Genomic DNA, 14,035 nt, shown 5'->3' with positions numbered 1-14,035 from the left:
AGTCCTCTAGCATTTGTTCTTTATTTCTTTTGCATGTTGATATTTTCCATTCCCCTAGCTATATGGTATTGCTGGAAGTTCTTGAACACACTCAATGGTTTCACAATTCAGTCTTGTACTTATTATTCTCCCTACTTAGAATCCCAATTGTTGGCTTACCTCTACTCCCTTATTTCTTTATAACTTTAGAAAAGACTATATTTTGAGGAAATTTTTTTGATGAGAATGGCCTTTTTATGCAAGAGTCATGATATCAACTTTAGTTAATTCAAAACTTTTTCAAGGTAAGTAGAAGCCTTATTAGATACCTATTCTGAGAGTGCAAACAATTGAACAATCTTCAATTTAAACGAAATCACAGCTAAGTGGAAATGTTAGTACTAAATGGGAAAAAAATAATTGAAATATAGAGAAAATTCAATAATTTATTTAAATCAACATTTTCTATTTTTTTGCTACCAAATCTTTACCAGAATTAATGTCTTATCATTATGTAAACTTATTTACCTAGTGAAGTAATAGCGACAGCAATAGGAACTCTTCTAAGTGTAAGTAACCGGAAGAATATCAACAAAAGTTTAAAGTTATGGATAATTTCTGCAACATTATTTAACCTTATAAAAATCAGAGTGGAATATGTCAAAGTATCATTTTATTAACACAATCTTTAAAAATTTTTCTCAAGGGATCATGTACTGAAAACACATGTTGACTAAAGGATGACTTTTTACAAAATAAAACTTTATTGTATAAAATAAAAGTGCCTTTTTTGACATAAGTATTCTGAGGTTTCCAAAAATGATTGAAAAGTCCTTGTACTGTCTTCTAGTACCTCATGGTACAAGATAGCTTACTTAACTTTTATTTCTGTCTTAGACATCACATTTCAGTTTAGGGATTGGTTTTTACAATTCTACAATACATAAAATTTCAGATCATATAAAATACCAAACGAAGAACAAGTGATGAAATTCCCTTGACACACATACCAACACAGCGAGGGGTCTTGTTATGATTGCTCCATGTTCCATCTGATTGGCATACAGCTGTGGTAAGTTCCTTGGATGACAATCGATATCCATCATTACAAAAATAAGTAACTCGCGTTCCTACCAAGTAGTCTGTTGTTAGTATTCCTCCATTTGTTGGAGCTTTAGGAATCCCACAGGAAATTGCTAGAATAAATACACACATGCAAAATCATATAAACAGAAAAATGTTTAATTTATTAGGTAAGTCTGAACTGTAAAACATGCAAAACTAATGGGGATTTTTTTTTATACCTCTGAAACAATCTCAGAATATCTCAAAGAAATACTCTCTGAACCATAAATTTTGAATAAGTTATTCCAAACTCCTATTTAGTAATGCTTACAAATTGATGAATCCATACATTGTTAATGCTTTATTTCTTGGTTTCTTACTTAGTTTCTGGTTATCATGTGTATGGTTATCAGCATTCGTATGGATTATATGAGAACGCAAGTTAGGTAAAGAGTATCTCTAATGCAAGCCCATGACTGGACCATCATATAGGAAGTTTGATTAATTCAATTTGACAGATAAATATTAAATATTTTAAAGAGAGTGGCAACCAATATGCATCATCATTTTGGCCAGGAATAAAACAAATAGATTTATTTTACCTGAAAGCTGTCTATTTCTGTCTTAGGAACAGCCAAAATGTATGAGCTGGGGCACCATCCACAAAGTATCGTGTATATTGGATATGTTTAATAAATACAAGGCCAGGACTTACTGTCTTAAAAACCTAGTTAGGATCTTCCTGAATTTCACTGATGTGTCTTAGATGTCTTGATTTTTATCTACAATACATTTGATTTAGGTGAAAATTAGTTTTACTATGATGTAATAATAATGTAAAATTTTATATTCATTTAGTTTGTTGTACATAAGATATTTTATACCTTATAACTTTAAAAGACTACAGAAAAATCCCCTAAAATTGATTTTTTTAACCATTTTTGTCCTATAAGTACACAATTGGCATTTACAAAAAGAAAAACCACATAATCTTTCAAATAATATATACATATCTTTCAAAGTATATATTTGGTAGCAATACCTCAATTAAAGTCAGATTTTCTTTCTTTCTTTTTCTTCTTTTTTTTTTTTTTTTGGAGACAGGGGTCTCAATCTGTCACCTGGCTGGAGTGCAATACTCATACCTCAGCACCCTAGTAGCTGAGACTACATGTGTGTGCCACCATACCTGGCCAATTGTTTGTTTGAGACATGGCCCTACTCTTTTTCCCAGGCTGGAGTCGGTGGCGGGATCTTGGCTCACTGCAGCCTCTGCCTCCTGGGCTCAAGCAGTCCTCCTACCTTCAACCTCCTGAGTATCTAGGATCACAGGCACACACCACCAGGTCCAGCTAATATTTGTACTTTTTTTTTTTTTTTAATTTATTTATTATTATTATACTTTAAGTTGTAGGGTACATGTGCATAACGTGCAGGTTTGTTACATATGTATACTTGTGCCATGTTGGTGTGCTGTACCCATCAACTCGTCATTTACATCAGGTATAACTCCCAATGCAATCCCTCCCCTCCCCCTCCCCATGATAGGCCCCGGTGTGTGATGTTCCGCTTCCTGAGTCCAAGTGATCTCATTGTTCAGTTCCCACCTATGAGTGAGAACATGCGCTGTTTGGTTTTCTGTTCTTGTGATAGTTTGCTAAGAATGATGGTTTCCAGCTGCATCCATGCCCTACAAAGGACACAAACTCATCCTTTTTGATGGCTGCATAGTATTCCATGGTGTATATGTGCCACATTTTCTTAATCCAATCTGTCACTGATGGACATTTGGGTTGATTCCAAGTCTTTGCTATTGTGAATAGTGCTGCAATAAACATACGTGTGCATGTGTCTTTATAGCAGCATAATTTATAATCCTTTGGGTATATACCCAGTAATGGGATGGCTGGGTCATATGGTACATCTAGTTCTAGATCCTTGAGGAATCGCCATACTGTTTTCCATAATGGTTGAACTAGTTTACAATCCCACCAACAGTGTAAAAGTGTTCCTATTTCTCCACATCCTCTCCAGCACCTGTTGTTTCCTGACTTTTTAATGATCGCCATTCTAACTGGTGTGAGATGGTATCTCATTGTGGTTTTGATTTGCATTTCTCTGATGGCCAGTGATGATGAGCATTTTTTCATGTGTCTGTTGGCTGTATGAATGTCTTCTTTTGAAAAATGTCTGTTCATATCCTTTGCCCACTTTTTGATGGGGTTGTTTGTTTTTTTCTTGTAAATGTGTTTGAGTTCTTTGTAGGTTCTGGATATTAGCCCTTTGTCAGACGAGTAGATTGCAAAAATGTTCTCCCATTCTGTAGGTTGCCTGTTCACTCTGATGGTAGTTTCTTTTGCTGTGCAGAAGCTCTTTAGTTTAATGAGATCCCATTTGTCAATTTTGGCTTTTGCTGCCGTTGCTTTTGGTGTTTTAGACATGAAGTCTTTGCCCATGCCTATGTCCTGAATGGTACTACCTAGGTTTTCCTCTAGGATTTTTATGGTATTAGGTCTGACATTTAAGTCTCTAATCCATCTTGAATTAATTTTCGTATAAGGAGTAAGGAAAGGATCCAGTTTCAGCTTTCTACTTATGGCTAGCCAATTTTCCCAGCACCATTTATTAAATAGGGAATCCTTTCCCCATTTCTTGTTTCTCTCAGGTTTGTCAAAGATCAGATGGCTGTAGATGTGTGGTATTATTTCTGAGGACTCTGTTCTGTTCCATTGGTCTATATCTCTGTTTTGGTACCAGTACCATGCTGTTTTGGTTACTGTAGCCTTGTAGTATAGTTTGAAGTCAGGTAGCGTGATGCCTCCAGCTTTGTTCTTTTGACTTAGGATTGTCTTGGAGATGCGGGCTCTTTTTTGGTTCCATATGAACTTTAAAGCAGTTTTTTCCAATTCTGTGAAGAAACTCATTGGTAGCTTGATGGGGATGGCATTGAATCTGTAAATTACCTTGGGCAGTATGGCCATTTTCACGATATTGATTCTTCCTATCCATGAGCATGGTATGTTCTTCCATTTGTTTGTGTCCTCTTTTATTTCACTGAGCAGTGGTTTGTAGTTCTCCTTGAAGAGGTCCTTTACATCCCTTGTAAGTTGGATTCCTAGGTATTTGATTCTCTTTGAAGCAATTGTGAATGGAAGTTCATTCCTGATTTGGCTCTCTGTTTGTCTGTTACTGGTGTATAAGAATGCTTGTGATTTTTGCACATTAATTTTGTATCCTGAGACTTTGCTGAAGTTGCTTATCAGCTTAAGGAGATTTTGGGCTGAGACAATGGGGTTTTCTAAATATACAATCATGTCATCTGCAAACAGGGACAATTTGACTTCTTCTTTTCCTAACTGAATACCCTTGATTTCTTTCTCTTGCCTAATTGCCCTAGCCAGAACTTCCAACACTATGTTGAATAGGAGTGGTGAGAGAGGGCATCCCTGTCTTGTGCCAGTTTTCAAAGGGAATTTTTCCAGTTTTTGCCCATTCAGTATGATATTGGCTGTGGGTTTGTCATAAATAGCTCTTATTATTTTGAGGTACGTTCCATCAATATCGAATTTATTGAGCGTTTTTAGCAAGAAGCGCTGTTGAATTTTGTCAAAAGCCTTTTCTGCATCTATTGAGATAATCATGTGGTTCTTGTCTTTGGTTCTGTTTATATGCTGGATTATGTTTATTGCTTTGCGAATGTTGAACCAGCCTTGCATCCCAGGGATGAAGCCCACTTGATCATGGTGGATAAGCTTTTTGATGTGTTGCTGAATCCGGTTTGCCAGTATTTTATTGAGGATTTTTGCATCGATGTTCATCAGGGATATTGGTCTAAAATTCTCTTTATTTGTTGTGTCTCTGCCAGGCTTTGGTATCAGGATGATGTTGGCCTCATAAAATGAGTTAGGGAGGATTCCCTCTTTTTCTATTGATTGGAATAGTTTCAGAAGGAATGGTACCAACTCCTCCTTGTACCTCTGGTAGAATTCAGCTGTGACTCCATCTGGTCCTGGACTTTTTTTGGTTGGTAGGCTATTAATTATTGCCTCAATTTCAGAGCCTGCTATTGGTCTATTCAGGGATTCAACTTCTTCCTGGTTTAGTCTTGGAAGAGTGTAAGTGTCCAGGAAATTATCCATTTCTTCTAGATTTTCCAGTTTATTTGCGTAGAGGTGTTTATAGTATTCTCTGATGGTAGTTTGTATTTCTGTGGGGTCGGTGGTGATATCCCCTTTATCATTTTTAATTGCGTCGATTTGATTCTTCTCTCTTTTCTTCTTTATTAGTCTTGCTAGTGGTCTGTCAATTTTGTTGATCTTTTCAAAAAACCAACTCCTGGATTCATTGATTTTTTGGAGAGTTTTTTGTGTCTCTATCTCCTTCAGTTCTGCTCTGATCTTAGTTATTTCTTGCCTTCTGCTAGCTTTGGAATGTGTTTGCTCTTGCTTCTCTAGTTCTTTTAATTGCGATGTTAGAGTGTCAATTTTAGATCTTTCCAGCTTTCTCTTGTGGGCATTTAGTGCTATAAATTTCCCTCTACACACTGCTTTAAATGTGTCCCAGAGATTCTGGTATGTTGTATCTTTGTTCTCATTGGTTTCAAAGAACATCTTTATTTCTGCCTTCATTTCGTTATGTACCCAGTAGTCATTCAGGAGCAGGTTGTTCAGTTTCCATGTAGTTGAGCGGTTTTGATTGAGTTTCTTAGTCCTGAGTTCTAGTTTGATTGCACTGTGGTCTGAGAGACAGTTTGTTATAATTTCTGTTCTTGTACATTTGCTGAGGAGTGCTTTACTTCCAATTACGTGGTCGATTTTGGAGTAAGTACGATGTGGTGCTGAGAAGAATGTATATTCTGTTGATTTGGGGTGGAGAGTTCTATAGATGTCTATTAGGTCTGCTTGCTGCAGAGATGAGTTCAATTCCTGGATATCCTTGTTAACTTTCTGTCTCGTTGATCTGTCTAATGTTGACAGTGGAGTGTTGAAGTCTCCCATTATTATTGTATAGGAGTCTAAGACTCTTTGTAAGTCTCTAAGGACTTGCTTTATGAATCTGGGTGCTCCTGTATTGGGTGTATATATATTTAGGATAGTTAGCTCTTCCTGTTGAATTGATCCCTTTACCATTATGTAATGGCCTTCTTTGTCTCTTTGGATCTTTGATGGTTTAAAGTCTGTTTTATCAGAGACTAGTATTGCAACCCCCACTTTTTTTTGTTCTCCATTTGCTTGGTAAATCTTCCTCCATCCCTTTATTTTGAGCCTATGTATGTCTCTGCGTGTGAGATGGGTCTCCTGAATACAGCAGACTGATGGGTCTTGACTCTTGATCCAGTTTGCCAGTCTGTGTCTTTTAATTGGAGCATTTAGTCCATTTACATTTAAGGTTAAGATTGTTATGTGTGAACTTGATCCTGCCATTATGGTATTAACTGGTTATTTTGCTCGTTAGTTGATGCAGTTTCTTCCTAGCCTCGATGGTCTTTACATTTTGGCATGTTTTTGCAATGGCTGGTACCGGTTGTTCCTTTCCATGTTTAGTGCTTCCTTCAGGGTCTCTTGTAAGGCAGGCCTAGTGGTGACAAAATCTCTAAGCATTTGCTTATCTGTAAAGGATTTTATTTCTCCTTCACTTATGAAACTTAGTTTGGCTGGATATGAAATTCTGGGTTTAAAATTCTTTTCTTTAAGAATGTTGAATATTGGCCCCCACTCTCTTCTGGCTTGGAGAGTTTCTGCCGAGAGATCTGCTGTTAGTCTGATGGGCTTCCCTTTGTGGGTAACCCGACCTTTCTCTCTGGCTGCCCTTAAGATTTTTTCCTTCATTTCAACTTTGGTGAATCTGGCAATTATGTGTCTTGGAGTTGCTCTTCTCGAGGAGTATCTTTGTGGCGTTCTCTGTATTTCCTGGATTTGAATGTTGGCCTGCCCTACTAGGTTGGGGAAGTTCTCCTGGATGATATCCTGAAGAGTGTTTTCCAACTTGGTTCCATTTTCCCCCTCACTTTCAGGCACCCCAATCAGACGTAGATTTGCTCTTTTTACATAATCCCATACTTCTTGCAGGCTTTGTTCATTTCTTTTTCTTCTTTTTTCTTTTGGTTTCTCTTCTCGCTTCATTTCATTCATTTGATCCTCAATCGCAGATACTCTTTCTTCCAGTTGATCGAGTCGGTTACTGAAGCTTGTGCATTTGTCACGTATTTCTCGTGTCATGGTTTTCATCTCTTTCATTTCGTTTATGACCTTCTCTGCATTAATTACTCTAGCCATCAATTCTTCCACTATTTTTTCAAGATTTTTAGTTTCTTTGCGCTGGGTACGTAATTCCTCCTTTAGCTCTGAGAAATTTGATGGACTGAAGCCTTCTTCTCTCATCTCGTCAAAGTCATTCTCCGTCCAGCTTTGATCCGTTGCTGGCGATGAGCTGCGCTCCTTTGCCGGGGGAGATGCGCTCTTATTTTTTGTATTTCCAGCTTTTCTGCCCTGCTTTTTCCCCATCTTTGTGGTTTTATCTGCCTCTGGTCTTTGATGATGGTGATGTACTGATGGGGTTTTGGTGTAGGTGTCCTTCCTGTTTGATAGTTTTCCTTCTAACAGTCAGGACCCTCAGCTGTAGGTCCGTTGGAGATTGCTTTAGGTCCACTCCAGACCCTGTTTGCCTGGGTATCAGCAGCAGAGGCTGCAGAAGATAGAATATTTCTGAACAGCGAGTGTACCTGTCTGATTCTTGCTTTGGAAGCTTCCTCTCAGGGGTGTACTCCACCCTGTGAGGTGTGGGGTGTCAGACTGCCCCTAGTGGGGGATGTCTCCCAGTTAGGCTACTCAGGGGTCAGGGACCCACTTGAGCAGGGAGTCTGTCCCTTCTCAGATCTCAACCTCCGTGTTGGGAGATCCACTGCTCTCTTCAAAACTGTCAGACAGAGTCGTTTGCGTCTGCAGAGGTTTCGGCTGCGTTTGTTATTGCCCTGTCCCCAGAGGTGGAGTCTACAGAGACAGGCAGGTTTCCTTGAGCTGCTGTGAGCTCCACCCAGTTCGAGCTTCCCAGCAGCTTTGTTTACCTACTTAAGCCTCAGCAATGGCGGGCGCCCCTCCCCCAGCCTCGCTGCTGCCTTGCCGGTAGATCACAGACTGCTGTGCTAGCAATGAGGGAGGCTCCGTGGGTGTGGGACCCTCCCGGCCAGGTGTGGGATATGATCTCCTGGTGTGCCTGTTTGCTTAAAGCGCAGTATTGGGGTGGGAGTTACCCGATTTTCCAGGTGTTGTGTGTCTTAGTTCCCCTGGCTAGGAAAAGGGATTCCCTTCCCCCTTGCGCTTCCCAGGTGAGGCAATGCCTCGCCCTGTTTCAGCTCTCGCTGGTCGGGCTGCAGCAGCTGACCAGCACCGATCGTCCGGCACTCCCCAGTGAGATGAACCCAGTACCTCAGTTGAAAATGCAGAAATCACCAGTCTTCTGTGTCGCTCGTGCTGGGAGTTGGAGACTGGAGCTGTTCCTATTCGACCATCTTGGTTGGCCAGGCTGGTCTCAAACTCCTAGGCTCAAGCAGTCCAGCGCCCTCTACCTTCCAAAATTCTGGGATTACAGGCATGAACCACTGCACCTGGCCTATCTGTATCTTTATGTATCACACTCAGAGTACATATTTATACGTATCTCCACAGAAAGACTAATGTATTTGAATATGAGTGTCGTCCTAGAACCAACTGGAGTTATGTAATATCTGACATATGTATTGCATTATTGTTATAAAATAAGAAGGCTTCTGTATTATGAAAGATATCTAGCTTACAGGTTTCATACAAAGAATTACAGATTTGTATTTTCTCACATAACAGAAGAAATAAAGTACAGAAAGATATGAGTTTAGTTTAAATATTATAAATGCTGTGTACTGTTCACCCATCTTCCATTTCAACCAAAAATTGTTTCCACTTCTCTTATAAAATCTACCATTTTGCTGCTTAATTTTCATTAACCCATGTGAATTAAATATAAAATGAAAAATCTCAGTGAAATCTATGCAAAATTGTCAAAACTGAATGGCAGAATCCCTACTGCTGAATAGCTGATGTTTTGTAATTTAGTAACCTGTAAATTATGAACAGAAAAGCTGTAATGCTGACTTAAATTGTATATGCAATCTCATGTAATTATGTTATTATCCCTGCTTTCTAATTACGGAACCTCTAAAATAGTGTTGGAAAGTAAATGGTTCCCTGATGTCTGTTAAAGCAGTGTTTACATTTTCACTTAGAACTTTTGGGAATTTCAAGTTGTTATACACAATCTCCCTGCCAAAGATCATGTATTTACTGATTTTTAAAAATTAACTGTTCATTGTTGGTGTAGTATAGATTGAATCTAGGTCAAAGTAAAAAGAGGTATAGTTAAATAGTATAGATTCCACATATATGTTTAGTAAAACATGGTTTCATTTTAGAACTAAAAAGAGACAACGTTCCAAAATAATGGGACAATTCATGTGCCTGTGGATAGCTTATAATTTAACTTCTCAACTAATTTTTTTTAAAAGAAGAAAAGAAAGAAAATAAATCCAGTTCAGAAGAAAAGTCATCATAATTGAGTGGTTGTAAAAGAGACTTGTCTATACAACTCTCAGGAAATCACAAATTAAAAGTGAGACAGAGAATACAAAGTGAGTTTCCACAACACACTACATAATACTTAATTGTATGCATGGGGATGGTTTAATCTTTGCGGGGGGGGATCAATAAATGGTTGTTTGATGAGAACAAAAATAAATTAAACACCTGACCAAACCCAAATAGATACAGCTGACTAATTTTCTACCTTTATGCTCACATTGTGTAACTTTATAGCTCAAAAGTAAGGATGTATAAGAAGACCTAAGAGGCAAGAAAAAGAAAAATGACTGAAAAATGCAAAATAAATTTGAAATAAAAGGTGCATTATGCAAATAGCTCTTCCAAATGACATATAAACGTTTCATTTCAATTAGTTATGTCCAAATAGAGGTCATATCCTATGAGTATTTTTTCATAATCTTTTTCTGTTTTAACAATTAGAAAAGATAAATTTTTGGAAATGGCTGCATGATTTACATATATTTTATCATTTTATTTTACCAAATATCTCATTTTTAAACTATATTTCAACTTTCCTATTCAAATTGTAAAATAATTTTAAATTAAGGACATCGAAAAAATGACTCCATATGTAAATTTCAATGAAATTATAGCACTAATTCTACAAAGCAATTTCAAATTTCAGAAAGCATGGGGTATTTTTATTTTACAAGATAGTCAATTATTCTCACAAAATATTTCTTAAGAATTATATATGTGCCACATAGAGGTGTGTATGTTTATGTGTGCATATAAATATAAATAAAAGTAACCATTATGTAACTAAAATACAAAAGTTTAAAATTAAAAAAATAAAATTTGGAGCATTTTAATGGTTATTTAAAATATATATGATATAAGCTTATTTTATATTTTTAAATTCTATTATGAAATTTGAGATCAAAATTCTTTCCCAAACTAATTCTGGGAAATTAGTTAATACTAAGAAACTATAAATACTCCTGCTATTCATTAGTCGAAGGAAAGCAGTCGTTTTAATACGTTATTAAAATGTATCTATTCCGCATGAAGTAAATGCCTTCAGTGTTGACAACCCATTAAGGTAATGGTGCTTCCCAGAATTCTAGTAAGTGATTAATGTTTCCTTGCATCAACACAAGAAACAATAATTCTTTCATTTTGAATTTGTTTACATATGCCTTTGAAAGCTATCTTTTTATGAATTACAAATTGCACTCTAATAGGTAAAAGAAGCCATTTCAAGTGTCTGGTAATACCTATTCCTTAGTCAATTTTAACTTGCTAATGGTTGATTTTAAATTTTAATTACCTATCTTACTTTTTTTGTTTTTTATAAATGCCCACCAAAAAATAGCTAATAAGACTTCTTATTTATTAACCTAGAGTATCCTGCATTTTTTCATGTGAAAGTTCAAAGTTGCTATCTGTATATTTACATGATGAGTAGAGTTAAATAAAATACAAAATTAATTTTCATCTTGATAAAATAATGTAATGAATTAAGTATTTTAAAATTTTCAAAGTCCAATGACATTAACTTTTCTATGCAGCTGATGTTGAACTTGTCTTCATGACTATGGTTACCCTTAGGTAAGAGACTCAACTACTATTTAAAACAAGCCTTTTTTTTTGAGACCGAGTTTCGTTCTTGTTGCCCAAGCTGGAGTGCAATTGCAGTGTTGCAATCTCAGTTCACTGCAACCTCTGCCTCCTGGGTTGAAGTCATTCTCTGGCCTCAGCCTCCCATAAAAACAAGTCTTAATCAAAAACTCTAAAACATGCCATTTTTTGATGAACAAGCTTGTTATTCTTTTTGCGGCATGATATAATGCTCAGTGCCTCGATTTTTGACAAAATACAAAGAAAAATAAAAAACGTATCTCTGATATCTCTGTTGTGCTACCTGTACCACTGAAGAAAAAAATAACTAGTGGGTTACATTTTTCTTTTAAATTTGTTGCTGTGAGAGCAAATTTTGCATGCTAAGAGTGAAACTCAGTCTTCAGTGTACTTGCCCATTCTTATTCTCTATTACTTCTCTGTAGACTTCACATTAACTCAGTCTCCCTCTCTGTTTCAATAACTGTATGACAACAAAGTAACTGGAATGGAGGATGTATGAATAAAGTATGCATACACGGGGAAAAAGTCAAGGCATATAAGTTGAATAACAATAATGAAGAATTATAGAACAGTATGTATCTTTCCCTTGGAATGTATCATTCTGCGATGTTATGCCTTGTTTTTAGGAAAGGGTTCACAATAGGATTCCGAATATTTCTATTCTCAGAAATGTTAGTGATCCATATAAAAAAGTTAAATGGTGCTAATCTCATATTAATGTTTTTGTTCATTTTGGCATAATATACTTCACCTTGACAGGCAGGAACCGGCGCATCCCATGCATGATACCCATAGGAAGACTTTCTGCACACAGCACTGCTTTTTCCAACAAGTCGGAATCCTCGATCACAGGCCCAACGGACCACACTGTTAAGCTGCCCACCTGTCTGACTGATAATATATCCATGAGGTGGGGATTCTGGTGTACTACAGTAGAAAGCTTTTCAAAAGAAAAAAAATGCTGTTTAATTAATGACCCAGAAGTTATTACCCAAAGTGATAAATACCTATACAGTGACTAGTGCTTAAAAGTAGGTCAGTGGTCATCTATATAAATTTTAATTCATATGAACTTCATATTGTGCTCTATCCTCTTTTGAAAATAATCTACTGACATAACTTTTGGGAGACATAATTAACTCTGAGCTTTCTTCCAATTTATATTGTCACCTAAAACGTCTTCTGAATTGAAATGTATTTTCAAAACACCCTGGAGGTTCAAAAGCCCAACAAATATCTAAATGAATTTTGGAAACTGCATTTCCTGTCATTTGGGGGACCTAAATGCCACAGCCTTGGTAGCAATATTTTAGAGCATGTCGTTTACATGTCACTTCGAAGTTATATCCAGACACCTCTATCATGTTAGGTCATACATTTCATTTTGGTTGATGTCTAAAATAATACCCCACATTCCATAATCCTCTTTCCCTGTCTATTAAAGGGTTTCCAATCTGTCAAGAGCGTTTACATATTATGATAGAAATTGCCAATAAAATAAAAAAGTTTTTCATCTCCTGATGTTTGAAATGCCAACAGATAATGTCAAATAGCTTTTTCATATATATGTACTTTTGAGAATATTCAGCATAGCAGGTTCCATTTACCTTTTGAAACTTTAGTGAATTCATCTGAGAAAAATGGGGCTTTGGGGGTAAATAGTAAGAAACAAATTGGACTTAGGATATATATGTCATAACCTGTCATTTCTAAAGGCAAAAATACATATTCAATATGTCAAGCTGTTCTTGGGGGCTAAAAGTGATATTTGCATTATATTTATATCCAAGTTTGTCAGAAATAATAAGAACAAGGATTGGTCTATAACACGGTTAATCTAATGCTTATAATTGTTTAATTTGGGTAGTTTTATATTATGTATCATGAATTTAATGTGCTGACTTTTAAATGCCCTATTTGGGCAAAAGTTTAATAAAAAGATATTTACATTGTTCATATTACAGAAACATAAGCTCAATCATGAAAATTCTTCAAGATGACTGGTTATACCCTATATTTCTTTTCTTTTTCTTTTCTTTCTTTTTTTTTTTTTTTTTGAGAAGTTTTGCTCTTGTTGCCAAGCTGGAGTCCAATGGCGCGATCTCAGCTCACTGCAACCCCCACCTCCTGGATTCAAGTGATTCTCCTGCCTCAACCTCCCTAGTAAGTGAGATTACAGGTGCCCACTACCACGCCTAGCTAATTTTTTGTATTTTTAGTAGAGAGGGGGTTTCACTATGTTGGCCAGGCTGGTCTCGAACTCCTGACCTCAGACAATCCACCTGCCTCAGTCTCCCAAAGTACTGGGATCACAGGCATGAGCCACCGTGCCTGGTCACATTTCAATTTTTTAAAACACTTCTACTTTGATTGCATAATAAATTATTTTCAATGTAATAGAAACTTATTGTAGGATACAATTATGTACATAGTAGTAATAGGCTGTCAGTGACAAGTTATTCTAATATGTAAAATACAAATTATTAATAAATTAAAATCAAACTATCATCTCAGAGTTTTAAAATCAAGGGAATTGAACAGAATTATTCTATTCATACATTTTATATGTAGTTGTAAATTTGTATAAATGAGTAAAATTCAAGAGTATACTTTTTAGAACTGAAATTCAGAATTTATCTGTCTATGCCCAGAATCATAGTGTCAGAGTTGTTTATAAAACATTTATAAAAGCAATTTTCAGTTGTACTGATTACCAATGACACATGATTTGGGAGGCACTGTGTGAACACGGTATAGAAAGAGACAGCTGACTGATT

The 14,035-nt window shown here is 36.4% G+C and overlaps 1 protein-coding gene across 5 annotated transcripts in view; it reads right to left on the bottom strand.

The window, feature by feature from the left end:
* Positions 1–14,035, bottom strand: part of CSMD3 (CUB and Sushi multiple domains 3) — a 1,234,985-nt gene that overhangs the window by 76,514 nt on the left and 1,144,436 nt on the right. For all 5 annotated transcript variants that reach the window (XM_050802135.1, XM_050802136.1, XM_050802137.1 and 2 more), the window contains 2 exons: positions 12,010–12,198; positions 990–1,175 (listed from right to left, as the gene is read on the bottom strand). In XM_050802135.1, the coding sequence (XP_050658092.1) occupies positions 990–1,175; positions 12,010–12,198 (375 nt within the window). The remainder of the gene's footprint in view (positions 1–989; positions 1,176–12,009; positions 12,199–14,035) is intronic.

This window comes from Macaca thibetana, chromosome 8 (assembly GCF_024542745.1).
Source record: "Macaca thibetana thibetana isolate TM-01 chromosome 8, ASM2454274v1, whole genome shotgun sequence".
Taxonomy (NCBI): domain Eukaryota; kingdom Metazoa; phylum Chordata; class Mammalia; order Primates; family Cercopithecidae; genus Macaca; species Macaca thibetana.
Note: the sequence above shows the minus strand (reverse complement) of the source record. Positions and strands in the feature narration are given on the sequence as shown.